Raw genomic sequence first — 26,353 nt, 5'->3', positions numbered from 1 at the left:
TCTGAGTAACAAAAACAGGCTACCAGAAAATCAGAACAGAAGACTAAAAAGAGCTCTTAGAAATGAAAAATAAGTTAGCAGAAATTTTAAAACATGACCAAAGGCTTGGAAGTTAAAATTGAAGGAAATTCCCTTAAACTGGAACAAACAGAGAGAAAATAGAGAAGAGATATGAAAATTAGAGGACAGATTAGGAGGGCCAAAATCTAGTAGGCATTCCAAAAAAAAAAAAAAAAAAAACAGAAAATAAAGGATAGGACAATTTCAAATCAATAAAATTTCTCTACACTAAAAAACATGAGTTTTCAGATTGAACTCTCATCACTACTACCATAGTTACAGAGCACAGTATAATAAATGAAAAAAGATTAATAATAAGGCATCATCGTGGTGGTTTTAAAACATGCTCTCAAATTCCTTGACAGTTCTCCTATCAAACAGTGGAATCTAGTAATTTGCCTTGAACTAGTAAATGTTGGCAAAAGCAATACAGCATGACTCTTGAAGCTAAGTCACAAAAGGCTATCCATGAGAAAGGGCTCCCCTTGTCTCTCTCTTGGGAGGCTTGCCCTTGGTAGCCAGCTACCATATTGTGAGGAAGCTAAGCAGCCCTGCAGGAGTAGGTGCTGTGAACCCAGCAGAGGTCACAGAGGGCAGCCACTGACTGGACGTGTGTGAGCAAGGTTTCAGGTGGTTCCAGCTGCCAGTCCTCCTACCAGCGGCCCCAACTGATGCCAAGAGGAGCAGAGACAAGCTGTCCCTGCTTTGCCTGCTCTACTTTCAATTTATTTTTGCATATATTGTTTTCATCTATTTAGAAAAATTGACTGAATGATCACATGGAAAAACCTGGGATATCTGCTACTCTGCTCTACTGGCCTCTGTAGTCTTGGGTCCCTGTACAATAATTTATTTGAAGAGCTGTTAAAATAGCACAGGCAACTTGTCATTTTCCCAGGATTGATGTTTTAATTTCTGGATTTTTCTAGGCCTCATCATGGTTTTCTCATCCATCTGCCACCTCAATAAATTATATTATCTCCTTAAAATATATCTCCTTTTTCCGTTAAGTTTCTTCATTTCGAGGTCATTAGGGTTTTCATTTGAGTTTGTAGAAATAATCCCTTAATCCTTTGGTAACTTAGGCAAATGGATGAAGTGAGCACCCTTTTGTGTTTCTTTGTATTTCTTCCAAATCATATTTTTTTAAAATTGTTGCACCCTTGGCATATGGAAGTTCTCAGGCCAGGGATCAGATCTGAGCTGCACATGTGACCTAGGCTGCAGCTGTGGCAATGCTGGATCCTTAACATACTGTGATGGGTGAGGTATCAAGCCCATGCTTCTGAAGCAAACTGAACCTGAGCCACTGCAGTCAGATTGTTAACCCACTGTGCCACAATGAGAATCTCCCCAAATCATAATTTTTAAAACACATTTAGCCACAAGTTTCTTGACTCCCATGTGCCCCTTAGATTTAGGCAAAATTTGAACTAAACCCTCATCCTAAGAAAGTGCTATTTCTTTCTTTTCTTTTTTTTTTTTTTGTCTTTTGTCTTTTTTTTTCTTTTGTCTTTTGTCTTTTTAGGGCTGCACCCAGGGCATATGGAGGTTCCCAGGCTAGGGATCAAATCAGAGCTATAGCTGCTGGCCTACACCACAGCCACAGTAATGTGGGATCCGAGCCATGTCTGCGACCTGCACCACAGCTCATGGTAACGCCAGATCCTTAACCCACTGAGTGAGGCCTGCATCCTAATGGATGCTAGTCAGATTCATTTCCACTTCTGGGAACTCCAGAAGTGCTATTTCTGAGAAAAGGCAGCCTTACCTTGGTAAGTGGTGCTGGCATCTTGGGTGAAGCCGTGGCAACTCCCTGGCTGGAAGACGGACCATCAGAACACCCATTTCGCCATGACTCTCAGCACTGCTGCATGGCTCCTTCTCTTAGGGAATATCACCAAAATTATCTAAAACTTGGAGATGAGGGGAAAGGTGGGCAGCCTATCCTTTCTATGCCACACAGGGGCCAGACCACCCAAAGATTAGAGAAATGGACTATTTAATTGCAGTTAGTGTTTATTATGAATTATAGGTCCGTATTAACTTACAGATTTTTTGAAGTTAAATATGAACAATTTGTGTTCTGTGGAAAAGATAATTTTTAAGTTATAGTTTATGAGGCAGTTTTGTATCCAGAAATCTTATCTTAATATTTCTTTACTATGTACACAAACACACACACACACACACACACACACACACACTCCCATTTCTCAAGTGCCCTTTGGATTACTTTTAATATCTTATTTCTCTCCTATTAACTAATGAATTGAATCAGATCTTTGACATATATTCATTTTATGTCTTTTGTGGAGTCAAGTCTTCTAACTTTTTGAGAATTACACTTTAGCAGGAGCCTGCAATGACTGAACCAAAGAGAGCTTCAAGCTCAGAAAGCCAAGGCCCCCACATTTGCTGGGTGCTACCAGGATTTTATGAACTGAACCCCCTCTTCCTAAGGGGCTTCAGGGGGTGAGCAGTATTAAAGAGTGGTAAAGATATCCATAGGATCACTGTCATTTAAAGTCTAAGTCTTAAAGTACTTCCATATATGGTGCCAGGGACTGATGAAGTGAAATTTCCAGCTTCTCAAACCTACCTACTGATCCTTTAGTAGGGAGTTTTATATGCAACCATCAAAGATGAATGGTTTTTTCTGGGCGTTACTGGTTCTGTGATGACCCTATCCATACTTTCATTCTCCACCCTCTTGCCGTGGGGGCTCTAGATGCTCTGGCTAAAAAACATTACCCACCCCATGCTTAGAGCTGGAGACATGCCTATCACTCAGAAGTGTAGAAACCGGTGAACTGGGAAGAGCAGAGAAGACACACCCCACAAAAGTACCCAAGAACTTTAAACTAACTTCCTTGGCTGTCATCAGAATTAGCAAATTCAAGACGACCTATCACCCCATGGGAACTTTGGAGATGTGGCAGTGGTATGGGAGCATTGACATCACACACAGCCAGATCTCAAAGGCCCTGCTGTTCACTCTCTCCCAGTTGCATGTTCATTTGCTCTTAACTCTTAGCTTTCAGAGCCACCACCTTTGCTTCACGGTTCTTCAATATTATCGCTGCATTTTGAGCATGACGATTCCATTCCCACCTCCACCTCACCCGCCCGCTCGCCAGTGAGCACGCACATACACGCAGCACGCACCGTAAGGCTTCTCGCTCACCAGGATTACAGTGAAGTAGTCTAGCAGCAACTCACTCTTAATGTAGTATTCTTAGGTGCTGCTGTAAACTGTTCTTGCAAACAAGTCCTAGGAATAACATATAACGCCTGCTTAGATACTTTGTTTCCAAAGCTCTTCTCTTACCTGTCTCATTTAACCCTTAAACCACAATTTTAGGCACCATTTTATACGGGAAGAAATTAAAGTTTAGGGAAGTAGAATTACTTGCCCAAGTTCAAGGTGGGTTCAAGGTGGGAGAGTAGGAGGCTTGAACTGCCTTTCTTATTATTTTATTATTTATATATTTATATGTAATTATATAAGTTATATACTATTACTTGTTATTGTTCTCATTTTATTGAACTGATCATAATCTTTCGCTGTTATTATTTATTTTAATGTTCCAATTGTTCCAGATATGGCCAGTGGCAGCCCCTTTAAGCTGGCTCCTGTATCCTTTTGACATGTCCTCCTTGTTATTTGAGACTTTCTGTACTCTCTATCACAGAAGGATGTTCCAGGCTCAATTTTCTACTTTCCATGCCCCAACCCAGGAATCAGCCATTTTTATAAGGTGCCCCATGTACTTCTGTGCAGAATGGAATTTAGAAACCAAGATCTTGTGTTAGGTGTGCTTATTGTACAGGATGTGGTTGCTTCTAGTCCCTGTCAATGAACAGAACTAGAGGGGAAAGTTTATATCTATACCTTTTACTGCTTCAATATCTGCTTCAATAAATATATTTATATAAAAACAAACACAACCATATATATATATATACACACACATGCATATACACATGTATATGCATAACTTTTCTATATCTAAATTTAAAATAAGTTTATATCGACACCTCAAATTTTAACTAATTACCTCAGAGTCCACTCTGTTCTGTTAGTTAGTAGGGGAAGTTAAAAGGTTCCCACTCAACCCCAACAGTGAGGAAACTGGCCAAGTAAATGAATACTTTGTGGTTAATGTTTTCTGTCCCTCAAGGATCACTGTTCTTCCTTGTCTGATGCTCAGTATCTTGCAAATCATTGTTTCACACAGATATTGTCCATTTTTTGGTTGTTTCCAGTGGGAGGGTAAATTTAGTCCCTGCTGTTCCATCTTAGCTGGAAGCAGAGATCTACTAATGATTTTTTGATGAGTTTTTTAATATCTTGTTATGAATACCTTCTGCATGGGCACATTATTTGAAGAAGTAAGTTGGATGTTTAATCCCTCAAGCGTAACCTTCTGAGGCTCCCAATTTCCTCTGTTAACACTCTCATATTTCACATTTACATGTTAGATTATTTGATCAATGACTTTGTCCCTTGCTAGACTGAAAGCTCAATGAGACACCGTATCAGCTATGTTTTTGTTTTGCTCATCATTGTCTTTTCAGCTTCTAGTATGTACCATTTGTTGAATAGCTATTTGGTAAAAGAATGAATTTGCTCTGTCAGCAAAACACATGGCTATTTGCATTGCTATGCTTTGAAGACAGGATTCCAGGGAACTTTAACATTTCCTCATTTGATTACTCTGTGTACTTTCACAGTGTCAGTCCTAGGACACCTCTACATCTGCTCAGTCTACCAGTCTTGGAGAATGTTGGCAAAGGGGCACTTTTGTGTTAGACCTGTGAGACTGTGCCTTGTGCTTTCCACCAAAGAGGAAGGACTGGCTGCTGGGATCCCAGGAGCCTGTGTCACTCAAGGATCTCCCAAGTCTGGACAGCCAAACACTGTGCAGAGGGCAACAGGCAGAGGTGTGTTTCTAGAGAACTAGATGATCTTATTGGAGATTCCTGTTTTCTTGTTAGAAGTAAAGTCTCATTGGGAGAAAGGGGAAGAAAATAGCTATATAGCATCCAGCATATAGTACTCTTCAGAAGACCACAGAAATACCAATAGATCAAGCAAAGCTAAATTTATTAGCTCTGCTGCAACATGGGCAACATCTCCTGGACAGACTAAGTAGAGACTCAAAATCAGAAAATTAGGGAAGGATATAGAAGACTGAACATACAAATACACAGTGGCCAAATCGTGTATAACAATAGAGCTCTGATCCACAGCTTCTGTAACAACCAGCCCAGTAAGCCAAACCACAATTTCTGCAGCAACTGGCCTAAATTGGTCCAGACTGGTCAATGACTGATAGCTCCTCTAATTTTGCACCCCTACCCCAAATTCAGGACTAACCAGAGAAAGCCAAATATGCTTTTCAAACCAATAACATAGCAGTCCCTGCTTCTAGTTAGCCTACCTCCAGTTTCTCCATTACAACTTCCAATCAGAGCATACCAGAAATCATCCTTTTTTTTTTTTAATTACAAATCTTCACCACTTTTCTGCTTGTGTTTAGTCTCTGCCAAATGCAAGTGATGGTGGCTGAAATCTCTTGCTATAGCAGATTCTGAATAAATAGCCTCTGTTCTCATCTGAGTTCCCTACCTTTATTGCCATAGGTATTTATGAACTTTGTAGAGTTGGAGCTGGGATTTCTAGGCAAGTCTTGAAAAGCAGGGACTGGTTGGAATGGGCAATCTATGACATAATACTTTTGGAAGGCATAGCAAGGCGAGAGTCTGGAAGTACTCACTTAATGAGAAGTTAGCTCTGAAATGCAAGCAGTTTAATATGCTCACAGTTTTATTTTCCAGGAGTAAGTATTCCCCAGGGCAAAGAGCTGGGCAATTGTTTTTGGGTCCCAGGAATATTTAACATAGGGAAAGGAAAGTATGCCTGATCCAAGAACTGGTTAACACAAGGACAGGGAATTATGGTGGTTCCAATTCCCGAGGTTGATGAGGGAAAAAATTCATTTTAAGTCCATTTTTTTCCCCTTTTTTACTCAACCTAGACAACATGGTCAGTCACTTGAATAATTCCCTCATTAGCATAAACAATTTCCGCAGCTACTGTCCAGTTGTACTAACCCACAAAGTGCTAAGCCTGGATTAATTCTACCATGTGTAATAAAAATGCTTTTCATCTTTTGTTCCAGCAACTACCTTTTGGTGGTGACTAGAGGAATAGAGAACTTGGAAGGGTGCTGAGACCAAGTGAGGTCTCAGAATGAACAAACACATGTCTGCTATGAGCACAAGGGAGGACTAGAGAGAGTTTAAACTTTATACTTGTCTCAAAAATGTATGTCTCTCTTGAACTTTGGATCCACATATCCAGCTACCTCTTGAGAAACCTTATCCGGATGTTCTACAACCCCGCCAATCTTCATGTGTCCAAAATTGAAGTTATAATTGTTCTTCTTCACCAAAGGTTTGTGACTCAGTCCTACAGATTGACCTTGTGATCCTTGTCAGTACAGTGGTCTAGGCAGCCACTACCATGGCTCAAATTAGCAGGCAATTTGAGAAAAAGCCTCTTTGCGATCTGGCTAAGGAAATGTGCTCTGATTTTGGAATTTTAGGCATCAGCAATGGGAATGAGGGAAAAAGATGATGAGATGATGGAAACCCAACCTCTTGAAATTGTATGTATGTATGTATTTAGCTTTTTAGGGCCAAAAGTGTGGCATATGGAAGTTCCCAGGCTAGGGGTCCAATCGGAGCTACAGCTGCCAGCCTGCCCTCCAGCTATAGCAACTCAGAATCTGAGCTGCATCTGCTACTTACACCACAGCTCAGGGCAATGCTGTATCCTGAATCCACTGAGTGAGGTCAGAGATTGAACCCTCATCCTCATGGACACGAGTCGGGTTCGTTGCCACTGAGTCATGGCAGAACTCCTCTTTTTTTTTGGGGGGGGGGCTCATTATAGAAGTAAGATCAGAGGGGCAAAGATTCAACCACTAGTAGATTATCTCAGGTACAGTGATAGACACTGGGAAAAATAAAGGCCATGAAACTTTTAGACCTTCTTGGATTGATTCTTTATTAGAACATAATAGTATATAATATCCTGTTTAGCTTACATATATCTGCCTCACAACTTCCTCTCCTTAATCTCCAACTTTCATTATCAGATGGTATAATTAGGAGACAATTCTATTTATGGGAAAAAATTAGTGTCAATTCTAAGTAGGGTGGCATCTGTGTTTATGCAAAAAGTCCTACCAGGTATAAAACTGATTGATGTCTTAAAGCAACTGAGGGGTCTCTGCTGCAGTCAAGATTACTGTTTCCTAGTAGAAAAACTGGTGGAGAAAATTGAGTTCTTATAATAAATTCCATAACTGCTTAGCAGTAAGTGATTTTTTAAAAAGTCACTTGACTGTGCAAACTGGTTAGAGTAGAAATATTTTAATGATATTTCAAGAGTTTAATGTCAACCATCAGTGTCCAATAAATGAAAATTACTTTTAGTGATACATCTGGAAATATGATGGGCTTTTGAGCCAAAATCTCTCAAGCTTTGCATAAAATCTGGATTTTTATTTCTACTGTGTGCCTGTTATATAAACTTCTAATATTTGTTATAGAGAAAAAAAATATAAACTAGATACTACCTGGAATATTGAAAAATCAGTAGAATGTTAAGACATATTAAATTTATTGTTTGTTCATTGAGAGAAGAAAGTGAATAATTTATTTAAGGATACTTAAAGAAAGGGCAATATTTTAATAAGTAGAAAGGGGAAGGGAATATATTTTGAAATAGGAGCAGCATCACTGGAATGAAAAATGTAATGTGACAAAGCAGCTACTTTGAAGGAGAAAACACTCATCTGAATGGGAAATTTTTTTATAGTCTTGTAAAATCCCCACTTTATCTTCCTTCTTATCTGTACATTCATTTAACTAGTATTTATTGAGTACCCACTCTGTTTACAGGCATTGTGTGAGGCATTGGTGATATTTCATTAAATAAGATAGTTTCTTCTCTATGAAGACTGTTTAGTGGGATTTTCATTAATGATTAACTTATGCACTCATTATATTAGGTAAAATGAGCTTTAGCTCTGCGTGACAGAAAATTTGAAGTAAAAATGGTTTAAACAATGCCTTATATAAATAAATCATCCAGACCTTGAACTGCAGGTCCATCACCACAATAAACCTCCAGTCTTTTTATCTTGCTGTGCTGCCATTCCCAACCAGTATATACATTTAGATTTTGAGTCTGTTTTTGTTCACTTAACATAGTGCATTGGGGTACATAATGTTGTTTGTATCAACCGCCTATTGATCTTTTCACTGTTGAGGAGTATTCCATTCTATGGATGTACTACATTTTGTTCATCTATCCCAAGTTGAGGGACTTTGGAGTTGTTTCAAGATTTTAGTGATTAGCTAATGCAAATCAAAACTACAATGAGGTACTACTTCACACTGGTCAGAATGGCCATCATTAAAAAGTCTACAAATAACAAATAGAAAAGAGAACCTCCTATACTCTTGGTGGGAATGTAAATTGGTGAAACCACTATGGAGAACAGCATGGAGGTTCCTTAAGGAACTAAATGTAGTACTACCATATGATCCAGCAATCCCACTCCTGGGCATATATCTGGTCAAAATTACAATTCAAAAAGATACATACAGCTGTAATGTCCACAGCAGCACTATTTACAATAGCCAAGACATAGAAACAACCTAAATGTTTATCAACAGATGAATGAATTAAGAAGATATGATACATATACAAAATGGACTACTACTCAGCCATAAAAAAGAACAAAATAATGCTATTTGCAATAACATGGATGCAACTAGAGATTCTCATATTAAGTGAAGCAAGTCAGAAAGAGAAAGACAAATGCAATATGCTATCACTTATTCGTGGAATCTAAAATATGGCACAAACAAGTCTATCTGCAGAATCAAAACCGACCCACAGAACATGGGGAACAGATTTGTTATTGCCAAGGGGGAAGGGGGAGGGAGTGGGATGGACTGGGAGTTTGGGGTTAGTAGATGCAAACTATTACATTTAGAATGGATGGGCAATGAAGTACTACTGTATAGCACAAGGAACTGTGTACAATCTCTTGGGATAGAACATGATGGGAAATGATATGAGAAAACGAACACATATATAGCACGACTGGGTCACTTTGCTGTACAGCAGAAATTGGCACAATATTGTAAATCAACTATAATTTCTTCAAAAAATCAAAAAAAATATTTTGGTGATTAGGACTTACTTCCATGGCACAGGGGGTTTAAGAATCTGACTGTAGCAGCTCAGATTGTTGCAGAGGTGTGGATTCAATCCCCTGCTCTGAGCAGTGGGTTAAAGTATCTGGTGTTGCTGCGGCTGGAGCTCAAACTCAATCCCTGGACCAGGAACTTCCATCTGCCATGGGTGTGGCCATAAAAAAAAAAAAAAAACTTTTAATGATTAAATTGCTATAAATATTTGCTTGGAGCTTTTTGTGTGAATATAGCCTTTCATTTCACTTTGGTAAACACCCAGGAATGGAAAATAGGGCCATATGTATAATGGTATAATGAACTTATAAAAGCTGTGAAAACTATTTTTAGAGTGGCTGTATCATTTTGCATTCCATCAGCAATGTATAACAGTTTAGGTTGCTCTGCATCCTCATCAGAATTTGGTATTATCAATTTTTTTTTTTTTGTCTTTTGTCTTTTTTTTGTTGTTGTTGTTGCTATTTCTTGGGCCGCTCCCATGGCATATGGGGGTTCCCAGGCTAGGGGTTGAATCGGAGCTGTAGCCACCAGCCTACGCCAGAGCCACAGCAACGCGGGATCCGAGCCGCGTCTGCGACCTACACCACAGCTCACGGCAACGCCGGATCGTTAACCCACTGAGCAAGGGCAGGGATCGAACCCGCAACCTCATGGTTCCTAGTCGGATTCGTTAACTCTGCGCCACGACGGGAACTCCGGTATTATCAATTTTTTACATTACATAAATATATAGTAGTATTTCATTGTAGTTTTAATTAGCATTTCATTAATGACTAGTGATACTGAGCTGTCTTATACTATTTGTCATCTGTATATCCTTTTTGGAAGAATACCTATTCAAATCTTTTGTCCATTAAAGAAATTTAGTTGATCGTTTTCTTATTGTTAAATTTTGAGAGTTCTCTATATATACTGGCTGCAAGTCCTGTGTCAGATATATAATTTACAAATATTTTCTCCCAGTCTGTGGTTGTTTCTCATTCTTTCAACACTTTTGTTTGACGAGCAAACATTCTTAATTTTGATAAAGTCCAGTTTATTTGTCCTTTATGGACTGTGCTGTGTATCTTACAATTGTATATTTATATGCCAATTTATAAGCCAAATTTATAAAAAAACTAAAAAATAAATTCCTCCTAGTAATAATAGATTATCTATAAATAGTACATTAGCTAAGTCTCCTAAATGTGACATCAAACAAGAAGAAATTAGATAATTTTTGCTGGGAGAACTAGATTACAGTTATGGAATATGAGACAAATGATCTAAATTTTTGAATTTAATATTAATTTAAAATTTTTGAATTTAATATGTAAAGATTTCTTTTAATTTTTAAAGATGTCTAAAATCTTTAAAACTGAAGATTTTTAGATTTTGTACAATTATAGTGTGTAAATACATGAAATGAAATGCTTCTCGGGGGCTTCAAATACCTATTTACTTATTCATCCACTTATTTCTTTAAAAATTTTTACTGAGCACCTATAGTGAGCCAGGCACCATGTTCTGAATGAGGGCACAAAGATGAATATGATGGGATGTGGAGCTTTGGACAAATAAATCAACAGATTATAACACAATGTGGGAAGAACTATAGTGGCACCTGTTCAAAGTAAACCATGCTTCTTTTAGCACAGGTAGTTATTTCATCACACTTATCTCAGTTTGCAATTATTTATTTGTGTGGTTAGCCTTAATGTTTGTCTCTCTCATGGTCTGCTCCAGGAGTATAAATATGATACATATTTTCTTCATTGTGGCTGGCACATAACAGGAGCTGGATTAACAATCGTTGAATAAATAAAATGCTTGCTATTGAAGTGCAGAGAGGAGAAGTTGCTAAATATGCAACTTATTTAAAAAGATGACATTTGAAGTAAGTCTTAAAGCAGAGGTAGGAACTTGATGGTTGGGTGGGGGTGGGTAGGAGGAGAAGGGCAGCATTGCAGCACTGTATAGTCTTAGCCTTGGGCACATGAAGTCTTATAACACTTATGGGAAGGACAAAAAGTCCCAGTGGGTTAGGACCATCCTATGTAGAGAAGTGTGGGGGCAGCAGATGAAGCCAAAGTGGAAGGCAGCAGCCAAGATGGGAAGGAAGGGCTGTATCAACCATTATGACTTTGAACTCCACAGCATTGGAGTCGGGGGTACTAAAGGATTGTAAGCTTTTTTTTTTTTTTTGTCTTTTTAGGGCCGCTCCTGTGGCATTTAGAGGTTCCCAGGCTAGGGGTCAAATCAGAGCTGTGGCCTAAGCCACAGCCACAGCAATGAGGGATTTGAGCTGCCTCTTCGACCTACACCACAGGTCACAGTAATGCTGGATACTTACCCCACTGAGCAAGGCCAGGGATTGAAACCATGTCCTCATGGATACTAGTTGGGTTCATTAACCACTAAGCCATGAAGGGAACTCCAGGATTGTAAGCTTTTCAATGACACCACAGAGCAGTTAGGACTGTTGATGAAGCCCTATAAGAGATGATAAGGGTGTGGCAGCAGCGGTAGAGAGGTTGAGAAGGGACAGACCTGAAAGCTATTCCCATTAAGTCCAGAAGACTGGATTTATGGGACTTGGGGATTGATAAGATAGGAATGGGTAAAGTAGAAGGAGAATTTTTTAGCTCTTCTGATGCCTGAAAAGTATTGTATGTAGGGAGTTAACATATTTAAAGTTTTTTTCCTGATTAATACACATTCTTTAGAATATATAGTAAAGTATAAAGAAGACAACAAATCATCTGTTATCTCAGCACACAGAGACATTGTGAGCACCTTTCTATCATTCTTCTAAAATACATTTTTGAAAAGAGAGCCTAAGGATTCTATCTCCACCAGGAAATGAGAGTCTCATGAACTGCATTAATATATTGACTTTAATTTTGAACCCAAATGTCGTTCTATGCTGAGCTGATTTTATATATATATATATATATATATATATATATCTCAAGTGAGTTAGGTACATAGATGGGAACTTCGGAAGAAAGAACTGTCATCCCTGGAAACTAAATAAAGGGCAGCAATGACACCCAGGACATGACCTCATTAGTAACAGATTTGCAGAGGTAACCTACCCAGTCACTGAGGGACATTTCCAGGTTCTGTCTGATTAATTCATGTTCAATTCATTCAATGTGCTGAGCCCTGCAGGAAGGCAGCACCGCAGCGATCATCTCCCGTGTCCAAATGTTCTAAAGGAGTGCTAATTATTTTTGCCCACCTGAACCTAGAGCTTGTGTGAACCTGTGCATATAAACTAAGTAAGAGAAAACCTTTCTGAGGTCCAGGAGCTGTTAACCAAAAATATATTATTTGTGACCCTTCCAAAATAGAGGAAATCAGAGGGAAGTTTCCAAAAAAGTGGGGAAAGGGATATTTTTATGTTGAGAGGGAGTGAATTAGGGGGAGGAACAGAAGCAATGGGATTCAGAGGCGGTCTGCCTGAAAAGAAGCTGGAAAAATAGAAAGGCCAAGGAGGAGAGAAAGGGGCCTCAAAGACGAAAGTAGCCACCGGGGCGGGCTGTCCCAGCCAAGGCAGTCTGCAGGCCAGGTACCAGGTGGAAGTGGGGCAGCGGGGGGCAAGCTTCCAGCTCCTGGGTGAACCCGCTGAGTCCTCCCTCCAGACCTTCCTGGGGACCTTCCATAGTCACCCGCCTCCACCCCCACTCAATCAACCCTCAGCGGTACTCAGAGCAGAGGCGGGTGGAGCAGTGCTCCGCTTCCATTCTGAAGTTCTGGATTGAAAGGTCCAGGAGACTCAAACATGATTTACAACAGGGAGGAGAAAAATCAATGCCTGCAGAAAGGTTAGGGGTGGGAGAATTTATTTGAGGGCGGAAGGTGGGAGAATTCTGCCACCAAAGAATTCTCCCACCAAAGCCCACGACTCCCACTTCCTCACGAGGACCTGCCACCAGCACCCCGCCCCGACTCTCTCCCCAACTCCGTGGTCCGCCCCGCCGTGTGGGTCTTTTATTGTAAAAGTCAAGTGGTCCAGGTCTGCCCTGGGTTCGACTTACTTTTCAGTTCTGGTTATTATGTGCAGCGGGTTTCTCACGGCCCCGGGGGTGGCGGGGAGTAAGTTTTGGCTGGGGCCGTTTTACACTGCCAGGCTTTCCTTTACTCAGCTACTGGCCAAGGAAGCGAGCGGCGCAGGGGGTCGCTCACTGGAAAGGGTCAGTGCAACCTGAGCAAACACTGCTGATTTTGAACGCTCACCGCGAGCAGACTTCAAAGACAGGTCTCACATCCTCCCGGTTCCGTCCGCGGAACTCGGCCACTCGCCCTGACGGTCGCAGCGTGGAGCCAGGCAACCCACCTGCGCCCGGCAGTCAGCTCTCGCCTGCGGGAGTTTGCACACTTGGCGCTCAGGCCCACGCCCTCGGAGTTGGGTTGTGCGCACCGAGCCAATGAGCTCGCCTGGGGAGAGATCGGCTCTCCCCGCGCGCGCTGATTGGTCCCACGACCGGCGAGGCCGAGCAGGCGGGCAGCAGCTGCGGGCTGCAGCGAGAGCCCGGCGCGAGTGGGAGTGGCGCGGGCGCCCCCCGCCGCCCTGTCCCTCCCCTCCGCGTTCCCTCCCTCTTTCCCTCCCTCCCTCTCTCCCTCCTCGCACTCCCCGGCTCTGGCCGCGCGCTGGCGGGGCTCCGCATTGCACACTCTGGGGGCGCCGCAGTGTTCGTGGGATGGGGCAGCGGGCTGCCGCTGGCGGCCGGAATCCGCGTGCAGCCCGGGTGAGTAGAGGCGGGCTTCCCGGGAGAACACAAAAGGAGCTGGGGCTCGTGCCAGCGGCCCAAGCTAATGTGGGGCCTGGGCCAAGCACGGAGTGGCTTGAGTCCCTGGAACTACCCAGGGCTAGGACAGTCCTTCCCCCAGCTCCCCGTTCCTGGCCAGCAGAACTGGGGTCCTCGCCTCTGCATCCCGCTCCGGTGTTTTGCCCCGGAGCGGGCAGCAGCACTGTGCGCAGCCTGGAGGGGCGTGTGTGTGCGTGTGTGTTTTGCTGGCGCGCTGGGGGTGAGATGGAAATGTCAGAAGCTGCCAAGTTCAACGCTGGATGAATCTTTCCCAAGAGTAATTTAGCACCTTCCCAGGGCCCAGCGTGCGTCCACTAAGAACTCCAGCACAAGGGAGAACCCAGGCAGCGAAGTGGCAGAACCCCACATGTTGCTGCGGGGCGGGCGGGGGTAGGGGTGTGGTGGAGTGGGGGTGGGCGGTGGCAGTGGCCCGGCTGCGTCCATCCAGAGGCGCTGCGGGAGGGGCGGTGAGCTGTGGAGCCTCCAGCCATTGCCAGAAGGCACGAGGCTCTCTAACCACCCTTTCTGGGGACTCGGAGAGGGGGCAGTTCACCCACGGAGCCGGGGCTTCGCCTGGGCTTGACTTGGTGCTCTGCTTTTCTCTCCAGTAAGAGCAGTTCCATTGATTACATTTGGTTAAACAGCCTATTTTAGTCTTAAGCTCTCTGTGCGTCGGTTTATCTGACTCGGTGTGACCCTCGCCACAATCTCACCAGCTCCCCGCCCCCAGTCCCTGCTCTGGGCACCTCACTGCACGGTTCAAAACTTGATGTTTGAGCATGATTGCATCCGGCGTGGTCCCTAGAATCTCAAGTGTCAAAATCATTTCCCATTTCCTAGGGTTCTCCAAGGACTTGTAATTTGGGGTTGGGGGGTTGAGAAGGGAGAAACTCTGGTAGCGAATTTGTTGGTAGAATAGCAATGACTTCCCAGAGCAAATGACAAAAAGAATGTTAAGCTTTTCCCTGTGGTAACTTATCCAAGGTGTGACCTCCAAAATTCAATTTTCTTTGTGGGAGGCTAGGGAGTTTAGATTCTCCAGGGGGAAGCTTATTTCTTGTTAAATTGACTTACGGTGACATACACTCTGTTCTGCTCTGTTCTGGCCAGCCATTGCAGATGTCTTGATATTATTAGAGCAATTCCCTTAAAGCCATTACATTTTTTTCAGTGAGAGGAGCTCAAAGTAGCTGTTTAAAATTTTGGATCTGCACCTTATTTCTCTAGAAGACATTAATGGTTACTGTATATGTGCTCACGTGTACCAAGTTTGCAAAAGGTATTTGTGCAATTGTCCATGAAATGGCTTAATGCACATTTATGTTAAATCCATTTAAATGTAAAACATCTATCTGTTTTCCATTTTAGTTTCCCCCTTGACCAATGGCACCAGACTGAAACAGGACTTAAAAGAGTCTTCCTTGTTTAAAATAGGGTATTCCAGAACTCTAGTCCTGAGAGCACACAGTAAGCTTTCTGAGATGGTAGGCACATAAAAGCTGTTAAAATTTTGAACTGTTTTTTTTTTGGGGGGGTTAAAAATATTAAAAATGGAGTTCCCATTGTGGCTCAGTGGTTAACGAATCTGACTAGGAACCTTGAGGTTGCGGGTTTGATCCCTGGCCTTGCTCAGTGGGTTCAGGATCCGGCATTGTCGTGAGCTGTGGTGTAGGTCGCAGAGGAGGCTTGGATCCTGTGTTGCTGTGGCTCTGGCATAGGCCGGCAGCTACAGCTCTGATTAGACCCCTAGCCTGGGAACCTCCCATATGCCACAGGAGTGGCCCTAGAAAAGGCAAAAAAAAAAAAATATCAGAATGCTTCCAAACCAAAAAAGGTTGATACCGTTCATACGTCTACATTTTGAAGTTGTTGACAGTCTTTTTAAGATGAGTGTTTACAACACAGAATGCATAAATGAGGCTGTTTATAGCAAATAAGGCCAAGTTTAAAAAAAACCAAACCACACTTCACATCATATTGTACAGTTTACATGGCACATTGAGATCTACTATTAAAATATCTGTAAGGAAGTCATATTTTATCACCCCCGTTTTACAGGTGGAACAACTGATGCTTTCAGAAATTGAGTGACCTTTCCAAGGTGAATAGCAGAGTTCAAGTTTTTTGCTTTTATTTTTTCCCCACAAATTCTCCCCTTGCTGGCTCCCTCCTTCCCTTCTTACCTTCATGCTGGGCTTCTTTCTTTCCTAGTCTCATTTCTGTACCTCTTTTTACTATTCAGCACATAGCTTTGGGACCATTATGTACTGTTCCTAAAAGGCTTGGGTTTTTGCTAAGTACCACTTATAAGGCATGGGCTGGTAAAGATTTAAGGAGAAAGCTAATAATGGTTTTCAAGGGACTGTCCTTTTCAAATAGGTATATTATTTTTATTAATGAGTTGTTAAATATGCAGGTAATCAAAACCCTGAAGAATGATGTCCTTGTGATAGTGCTTCAGGATTATCAAATGACTAATTGTGGCAGAGGCGTTTGAGAAATGTGTAAGTCTCCCACTCTGTAAGCAGAAACTCCTCATAAGTTCAATAAACAATTACAATGATCCCTGATAAATGATTATCTCAGTGTCATTCAAATTTTAAAAGAATTGACAAAACAGATTCCTTAAATATACCCAGAGCCACTCTAGAAAAGAAATCCCACTTATCAAAAGTCTTGAAATCCTTATTAACTAGTTTGCAAATGCAACAGAAGACACTGATTAAAGACAAATCATGTTTTTACTTGCATAGCTAGCAATACAGAGTTACAGATATCTGCCTACCTGATTCTTTATTGAAAACCCATAGTTTGTAAATCTTTTTTTAGGAACCTATGGCTCACAATATTTATTTGTGACATTGTACAATGTTTATTAAGATGAGTGGAATTAATTTTGTTTGCATTAATGAAGATAGGAATATTTGAAGGGTCAATTTATTAAATTAAGCCCAAAAGGGTGACAGATCCCAGGCACACTAAAAATGAGATAGCCAAAAAAGAGTGCGGAAAAATCCTTGCAGTGGATTCCCAAAACAATAATAAAAGACTCTTACATCCTTTGAAATGAGAATTGTGGAAGTACTTGGCTTACATCGCGTCAAACATACTCACAGATAAAAAGAGCACACAGTTTAAATAAATTCTTTGCTTCTGCTTTTGCTGAGTAATATTCCTACATCCAGGCTTTCTCAAACAATAAACACACTGGAGGTAATAGATCAAGAGATGGCAAGTGCTCAGGATATTCCAGAACTAATCAACAGACCAGATACTAAATCACCACAATGGCCATCACCCAAGTGTGTTGAACCTTAGTGTGTAAGGGACAGCTCTCCGGGATATTTTCTGGTGCCCTCAGGGGGGCTCCTGTGAGGGGAAGAGTTTTGGGGAGATTAAGCCAGATCCGTGTCTTTATGGACAATTGAGAGATCTGTGTTAAAACTGAACACAGATTACGTACGGTAATACCACTTATTTTGAAGAGAAGGGGGATAATGTATTACATTACATTAGAGTTTAAGGAGGAAATATATTTGTGGCTAAATGTGTTGCAGAATATGTTTTATTTTTAAACTTTCAAAAAGCCTGACTGGATTTCAAGTCCTAGTCCCCTCCCTATTCAAAACTTTGTTGTTTGGCCAAGAAACAAGAAAAAAAAGGAGTGGAGATAAATATGCATTTCTCTGAGCGGACAAATAGACTCTTCCAGATACTAGTCAGGATGGTTTTATTTATTTATTTATTTATTTATTTGCTTTTTTAGGGCCACATTCATGGCATATTGAGGTTCCCAGGCTAGGGGTCGAATCGGAGCTTTAGCTGCTGGCCTACACCACGGCCACAGCAACACCAGATCTGAGCTGAGTCTGCTACCTACACCACAGCTCATGGCAATGCCGGATCCCAGGATCCCTGACCCACTGAGCGAGGCCAGGGATTGAATCTGCAACCTCGTGGTTACTAGTCAGATTCGTTTCCGCTGAGCCACAGTAGGAACTTTTACAAATGTTTATGGATAGTATATGGTTCTTATGGGTAAGTGAAAACCACACTGATTCAGTTGAACCATAGGAATAACCTAAAAGGCAACCTAAATGGGAGGAGAAATAATAGAAGATTAAAGTCAAAATGGAAGATTGAAGATAAGTGTACTTGGGAAAAGCAACCTTGAGCACATTTACAGGAGATGGTTTTAAATTCTGTTCCCACCAGCAATCAATGTGGCTTGACAATATTCTCTCAGGTCTCTTTAAAAAAGGTTTGTCCACTAAATTAAAGTCAATATTGAGAAAGGAGAAGGATATAAAATTCTATATTAATATGATGCCATTAAAATATATAGTTGAGTAAGTTTATATAAATTCTTTCTACTTATCTGTTCATCTATCTATATAGAAAGAAAGGCACCAATATATTAATAGTGACTATCTTGGTATTATGGGATTGCAAGTATTTTTGTTGTCTTCTTTTACTTCAGTACTTTCCAAATTTTCTTCAATGAACGTATATTGTTCTTATTTTAAAAAGTGTTATGAAAATAAGGTATGGGAGTTTCTGTGGTAGTGCAGCAGAAACGAATCCAACTAGTATCCATGAGGATGCGGGTTCAATCCCTGGCCTCGTTTAGTGGGTTGGGGATCCAGCGCTGACATGAGCTGTGGTGTAGGTCGTGAGTGTGATTCGGATTTCACGTTGCTTGGCTGTGGTATACGCCAGCAGCTGCAGCTCCAGTTTGGCCCCCAGCCTGGAAACTTCCATATGCTGCAGGTGTGGCCCCAAAACACAAACAACCAACCAGAAAAACAGAAAAAGAAAATATAGTGCTATAAACTCAAATTTCATGTAGTCTTACTATAAGGAAGGCGCACTTGATTATCATTTCATGTCTTCTGCAAATCCGTAGTTGAAAAATTTGCCTGTTCTTATCCCTAATTCCCTGCATATAAAAAGCAGCATGTTTATGGAGTTCTTGCTGTGGCACAGGGGGTGATGAATCTGACTTGCAGTTACTCAAGTCACTGTGGAGGTGTGGGTTTGATCCTCAACCTGGTGTAGTGGGTTAAAAATGGTCACTGCAACTACAGCGTGAGTTGAAGCTTTGGCTTGGATTCAATCCCTGGCCTGGGAACTTCCATATCCCAGAGGTGTGGCCATAAAATTTAAAAAAAAAAAAAAAAAAAAAAGGGCAGCATGTTTAAAAAACTTTTTTTAATGATATCACTTATAACTGGAATCTAATATCCAGCACAAATGAACATCTCCTCAGAAAAGAAAATCATGGACTTGGAGAAGAGACTTGTGGCTGCCTGATGGGAGGGGGAGGGAGTGGGAGGGATCGGGAGCTTGGGCTTCTCAGACACAACTTAGAATAGATTTACAAGGAGATCCTGCTGAGTAGCATTGAGAACTTTGTCTAGATACTCATGTTGCAACAGAACAAAGGGTGGGGGGAAAAATGTAATTGTAATGTATACATGTAAGGATAACCTGACCCCCTTGCTGTACAGTGGGAAAATAAAAAATAAATAAATAAATAAATAAAATTTGGTACTAGGAAAAATTATGGCTAAAGAGGAACACCTGTGCTTTCCTTAGGTAGTGAGGATTGGGAGATCCAAAGGCATCCCATTTTGCTGTAACAATCAGGATATGAAGAACCAAGTTAATGGAAGCTGGTATCTCTTGTCCAGAGACAAAGCTTCCAGGATCTTATAAAAGATGTACCCAGTTCCCAGAATCACGGCCCTCAGAGAAGCCCCAAGTATGATATCCCCATCAGGTAATTTTCTTTTTCTCTCAGTCTGCCAATTAGGGGTCATAGTTATAATTGGTAACTAGGTACCATAGCAAGTAACCTACTTGACAGTTTAACCCTCATGAGGTTGCTACAAAGGAAGAGCTAGACAGAAAAAGTTACAGATAGAGTGAACTTGGATTCTTTTTCATGAAAATACAAAACTAGAACTAAAGCACATCTGTTGATATTTGAAAGCAAGGAAATTTGGACAGAAAGTAATAAGCTCAAAGACTAGGAGTTCCTGTCATGGCTCGTTGGTTAACGAATCCGACTAGGAACCTTGAGGTTGTGGGTTCGGTCCCTGCCCTTGCTCAGTTGGTTAAGGATCCGGTGTTGCCATGAGCTGTGGTGTAGTTTGCAGATGCGGCTCAGATCCTGTGTGGCTGTGGCTGTGGCGTAGGCCAGTGGCTACAGCTCCAGTTCGACCCCTAGCCTGGGAACCTCCATAAGCCGTGAGAGCAACCCTAGAAAAGGCAGAAAGACAAAAAAAAAAAAAAAAAAAGCTAATACCCCTCTCTCCTGCCCTGCATCCCACCTGCTTATCCTTATTCTCTCTTTTGCTAAGAGAGGATGCAGGCTAAAATTCAAAGTCGGTTCCAAAAAAAAATTTAGGTGTATGCATGAATGATTACTACTTACCGGATTGTAAGTGAAACAGAAGTATTGGGTGTGAAATCTTCATCTTCTTATAGATCTTTTAGAAGCCCTAGATGTAAGAATTCTTAAAGCCGAGACTGTCCTGTTATCTCTGACATTTTTTTTTTTTTGAAATCATGATCATTACTTGAATTATCAAACACGTATCTCTAAGCATTGTAAATGCGTAATAACAACACGATTAATATATTTGCGTGGTAGAATTTGAGGTGAGCATTTTATTTTATTTTTTTATGGCCACACCCACGGCATATGGAAGTTCCCGGGGCCAGGGATTAAATCCGAGCTGTAGTTTCCACCTACGCCAAAGCTGCAGCAACTCCCGATCTGTTAACTCACTCTGTGGGGCCAGGGATCGAACCCTGGCTTCTGCATCAGTCTGAGCCGCTGAAGTTGGATTCTTAACTCACTTCACTACAGCAGGAACTCCCTGGGTGAACATGTTCAAAAATACGCTTTATATTTTGATGCCCTAAAAGGTAGGATAAATAAAGATTGCATTATTCTCATCCCATTCCCCCTGCCCTTTTCAGTACCAAATAGTATATAGACTAGCGAATGTACACATTTGTTTCCATCAAGACATCTAGAAATACTAGTTTCTTTATGCCATTAAAGCAATTTATATAATATATACACTTACTTGAACTTACAACAATAGAGTTTATTACTTTACTTTATATGGCTTTTCATCTGCAGGATTCTACCTGCTTATGACAGATTATGTTAATTTTCTGTTGGCAGAGAGGCAGTACAGAGCAGTGTTAGAGGCTGGGATCTCCTGTGTTGTAATTCTGGCCCCACCAGTCTTGGCTGACTGTATGACCTTGGGCAAGTTATTTGGTTTCCTTCAGTTTAACTGGTTACCATTATCTAGCTAACTGACCTTTAGCAAGTTAGGCATCCAGTGTCTGGACTTCATTTGCTTCAACTATAAAATCAAGGGGATGGAATTCCCATCGTGGCTCAGTGGAAACGAATCTGACTAGCATCCATGAGGACGCTGGCTCTATCCCTGGCCTTGCTCAGTGGGTTAAAGATCCATTGTTGCCATGAACTGTGGTGTAAGTCGCAGATATGGCTTGGATCCCACGTTGCTGTGGCCGTGGCGTAGGCAGGTGGCTACAACTCTGATTCGACCCCTAGCCTGGGAACCTCCATGTGCCTCGGGTGCGGCCCTAAAAAGACAAAAAAAGAAAAAAAAAGGAATTTAAAATCAAGGGCTTGCACTAATTAAACTTTAAATTCCCAGCTGAGGAAGAACCAATGTATATATTTTTGACATTTAAAACCACCCAATAATGCAGATCTAATAAAATGGTTTTGAGCATCTAAAAGTGTGGCATAATGTCGGTACTTAGAACAAAGTAAGTTAAGAAGACAGAGTTCTTGACTTCTAAGAGCATGAGATCTATAATAAAAAATTTAAAACACCGAGTATTTCTCCCTGAAATTTGTTCTTTTCTTGCTATGTAGATATTCACTGTTCTTTGACTTGATCATCCATGTGGAACACATTGGATTTCTCAGAGTTTTTTTATCTTGCAGATAAAATAGTTGACTTTCAAGTGTTCTAAAAATATTAACTCTTAAAAATACTGACTTTAATAGAAATAATATTCTGCATTTAGGTAGGGCCCTTCTGTACAAGATCAAAAGAAAGGTATTAGAAGTGGATGGTTTTTCTTTTATGTATAACTTCATAGAATTTTTCTTTATGGAATTCATTTAATTCGTATTCCCGGTTACCCAACTGAATGAGTTCACAGAAACTTTTGTAGCAATTCTGACTTGTTCTTGGTCAGGTGTGTCCTTGGTCAGGAGTGTCTTTCCATCCATTATTTCCCAATTGACAATTCTTTTTGATCTGTCAAGGCATAGTTCAAATGCAGTCTTCCCAAAGAAGGCTTTTCTCCTGATTCCCCCATCAGTGTAAATTTTACCTATACCTATATTTTGTACAGATGTATTGTTTTTCACATTCTAGCTTATTATTTACATCATGTCTTTTTTCTCTTGACTGCTAGCATGGGCATATTTTTTTTGCACAGAGTAAGCCTTCAATGAAAAAGTTGAATAGACTTGTGCTTTCACAGGAAAAAAGCTGTAAAGATTGGCAGGGTAGTGGGGGCAGGGGTGGGGGATGGGATCACAGAAGACTGGTGTAGATGGAAGGGATAGGTTTTGGAGCTTATGACTACTGCCTCTAATCTTAGTCTCTGAATGTACACAAAGAAAGTGCAAGCTGTAACTGTTCTCCTCAGAGACACTTCCCTGCTTTTATTTCCCAGGAATACTTTCTAGATATTGAGAGTCTTTACAGAACAGATGCTAAAGCCATCAATTTCTATGACCCAGGACTTGGACAAGTTAGACATGCCATCTTCACAACTGGAAATAAAAGCTGGCTGATTTATACTTTCATACTAAGCTGTTCTGTACTTTTTTTTTTTTTTAAGTGTATGGATAATTTCGGTTAAACAAAAAACAAAGGAAAATTTCAAGGAAGAAAATAAGTGTTTCTTTTCTCATCATCCCAATTTAATTATTCATATGTAATTTTTACTACCTTAATGGCATTCTTTTTCTCTAGGTTACATGGTAGCTACCTAGCTATATGTATATAGCATATTTTTATGCTAATAGAATAAAACAGAAGACCATATATCAGATTTGCTTTATATAGGTAAAGAGCTCTTCTTTGCTCTTAACCTTTCATGAGTTTTCAACATGTAGTTAGGGTTGACACTTTTTAAACAGAGATCTAGACGAGGTTAGATCTGTTTAACCTCTAGTAGCCAGTGTTCTTATTTCTGTTCCATTGTCATAGATTGGAATCACAGCCAGCTAAAATGTTGTTTTAAGGACCACTAGGTGAGATGTGGCTGGATCAGCATCAACTCCACCCAGTTCTGAGAAACAACTCAGGGTTTATATTTTACCTTTGCCAACATTGTGATTCTTTGGTATAGCTAAACCAGGCAAGTTAAAGTCAACAGGATGCAAAAGATATTTTTCCTATCAAAGCTGTTCAGAAGCTCAGCTTTCTAAATGAAGGGAGTGAAGGCAATATGAATCATATAATAGAATAGACAGCTTTTTTTGCGAGGGAAGCCTGCAGCATGTGGAAGTTCCCAGGCCAGGGATCAAACCCCACCAGGCCACTACAGTGACAACACCAGATCCTTAATCCATTGTACCACAAAGGAACTCCCAGTAGTAGCATTTTAAAGAGAGGTACAGTTTGTAATGGTACTTTCCACTCTCTGTGCTTGGGAACTATGTAGGCGAGACCTTTGCTAGGCCAAGTGATTTCAAGAAATATTGAATGCTGAGCACCTAGAGACCTTGCAGGCAAGCGGGTAAACTCATTTCTTACAGATTCTGGGCAGTTTTGACATTGCAGGAGGGTTTCAGATCTCTCCCAGAACAGCGTACCAAGTAAAGTTGACCATGGAAAATGAAAAGAAGAAAAAGGGTGCGGAAAAGACAGAGCTGTGGAGTTCCCTTCATGGCTTAGCAGTTAAGGAACTCAATTAGTATCCATGAGGACTCGGGTTAGATCCCTGGCCTCGCTCGCTCAGTGGATTAAGGATTCGGCGTTGCCCTGAGCTGTGGTGTAGGTCCCAGACGTGGCTCAGACTCTGCATTGGTGTGGCTGTCATGTAGGCAGCTGTAGCTTGGATTTGACCCCTAGCCTGGGAACCTCCATATGCCGCAGGTGCAGTCCTAAAAAGACAAAAAAGACAGAAAAAAAAAAAAAGAAAAAAGAAAATAAGGAGCTAGAGAACTTACAAAAAGGAAAGGATCACCTACTTTATAAGTCACTGAAGAAAACTTTCCAGTCCTATCTGATTCTGATCTTATCTGGGGAAGCCATAAAATAAATACCTTTGAGGAGAGCCACAAAGCTCTCTCTGCCTTAAGTTACCTGTGTGTTTCCTCCATTAGGGCCACTCTGGTGCCAAGTCTTTGTCTCAACTAAAAGACCACTGTTAAAGGCTTCCCTGAGGGGAAGCACATGCTAGCCAGTGAATGAAGCCATACTGGTTAACAGCTGCATATTGGTCAAGAAGCCAAGTAAAAGTGGAGGGAATCTAAGATGCCAAAGGATTTGAGACAGAGACACAGAAGAGGCAACGATTTTCTGGAAAAGGGTGGGTGGAAAGGAGAGATGTTAGGATCTTTGCTTATTTCCCACTTTTAATCTAAACTCTCACCAGACTGAATTATCAACCACCAATTAATTATGGGATTTTGGCCAAGCTAGTTAACTTCTTTGAACATCTTGTTCCTCGTCATTTATAAAATGACTACACGATCAGCACTTCTAGAGCAGGATCTGCAGGAAGAGACACTGGTTCCTTGGGATGTTGAGGGAAAAAAAGTACAATGGTCAAAAATATCTGGGAAACAATGGGTCAAACAATTGCAGAATTTATCAGAACATTTAGTAACTGAGTGATCACTTTAAATATCTGAAAGGAGGTGTACTCTTCAGTGAATCCCAAATCTTGTTGACAGTGGAACCCATTGTGAAGGTGCATCTTTTGAGTCATTGTTCTGTGCAACTACAAATATGGGACTAGCTGTTGTCTGAGGTTCTTCTGGGTTTTAAACTCTGTGAATCTATGATTACATGGTTCATCTCTCTTCCTGTTTCTTTTCTAACTAGCTCCTTGCCTCTTATCCAGAAGTCTTTTTGTGTTGTATAAACCTTTTGAGCAAAAATGTATTCTGCTAGAAAATCACCACATCTACTCTAAGAGCACACTGAGATAGTGCAGTCCTGCTAGCTATGCACTTTTCCCTTAGCTTTTATGTCTTAGACTGCGTAAAGCCATAGGCAATCAAAACACGCATAATGAATTCCCTGTATACACGCACACACACCTTAACAAAAGTATTAAACATTAATAGAAAGGGGCTAATATTTCAGAAGAAACAATTTATAGAGGACCAGATTGTATTCTGACAGAGGCATTTGTTTTCCTTCCTTCTTTCCTTCCTTCTTTTTGTGTTTTTAGGGCCTCACCCGCAGCACATGGAAGTTCCCAGGCTGGGGGTCTAATAGGAGCTGTAGTCGCTGGAGTTGCTATGCCACAGCCACAACAACTTGGAATCCGAACTGTGTCTGTGACCTACACCACAGCTCACAGCAATGCTGGATCCTTAACCCACTGAGCAAGGCCAGGGGTTGAACCCATGTCCTCATGGAACTCCAGACAGAGGCATTTCTGAGCAAAGCACTGCAATTAATCACAGCACTGTATAACGTAAAGATGAAAAGATGAATACTGAATGTATACAAAACATGCACTGTTCTTCACTTCATCTTCAGGATTACAGGAGATCTTCATCACTCCTCACCCCACCAACACCAGTCTTGGATTTTCTTGCCAGATTCACCCTTTGCTGGGTGAGGAGCTGGTAACAGTCTTAGAAGGGTCTGGGTTGTGTCTCCTCCTGCTGAAATAGCTCCCCTCTCAGAGGTCGTTGGGGGTGGGGTGAAACAGGACATAATCTCTAGGTTAGAAAGAAAGAATAAGGATTCACACTGGCTAATTTTCCACAGTGTCATCATTGCATTTTGTGGATTCTCTGCAATTAGAATAATCTAAATCTCTACCGGTAACCTACAAGTAATCTGTAGCAGACAATTTACAGTGGGCTGTGACTTTAGCTTTCTTTATATGTTTTAAAAGAAATTATCACATAGCATAAAATACAAAAGACAAAAGAT

General features: G+C 41.1%; 2 protein-coding genes across 16 annotated transcripts in view; one reads left to right on the top strand and one right to left on the bottom strand.

Moving 5' to 3' along the window:
* Positions 1–13,738, bottom strand: part of LOC106506169 (uncharacterized) — a 241,299-nt gene extending 227,561 nt beyond the window's left edge. Inside the window, exons 1-3 of one of the 4 annotated variants that reach the window (XR_014829051.1) lie at positions 13,383–13,469; positions 11,693–11,832; positions 1,832–3,334 (exon numbers count right to left, since the gene is read on the bottom strand). The gene's annotated coding sequence lies outside the window, so the exon portion shown is untranslated. Of the gene's footprint in view, positions 1–1,831; positions 3,335–11,692; positions 11,833–13,382 lie in introns of all 4 variants that reach the window. The other 3 variants (XR_014829053.1, XR_014829052.1, XR_014829054.1) reach the window with 3 other exon arrangements.
* Positions 13,739–13,957: 219 nt separating this feature from the next.
* Positions 13,958–26,353, top strand: part of LYPD6 (LY6/PLAUR domain containing 6) — a 115,608-nt gene continuing 103,212 nt past the window's right edge. For 10 of the 12 annotated variants that reach the window (XM_084998661.1, XM_084998663.1, XM_003133259.6 and 7 more), the window contains exon 1: positions 13,958–14,093. In XM_084998661.1, coding sequence (XP_084854787.1) covers positions 14,046–14,093 — 48 coding nt within the window. In that variant the 5' untranslated portion in view covers positions 13,958–14,045. Of the gene's footprint in view, positions 14,094–19,751; positions 19,936–26,353 lie in introns of all 12 variants that reach the window. The other 2 variants (XM_084998659.1, XM_084998657.1) reach the window with 1 other exon arrangement.

Source organism: Sus scrofa, chromosome 15 (assembly GCF_054392235.1).
Source record: "Sus scrofa isolate SSC_HxYL_T2T_F1_AM1 chromosome 15, Sscrofa_HxYL_maternal_Yorkshire_Landrace_v2.0, whole genome shotgun sequence".
Taxonomy (NCBI): Eukaryota; Metazoa; Chordata; class Mammalia; order Artiodactyla; family Suidae; genus Sus; species Sus scrofa.
The sequence above is the reverse complement of the archived record's forward strand: the minus strand, read 5'-3'. Positions and strand labels throughout refer to the sequence as shown.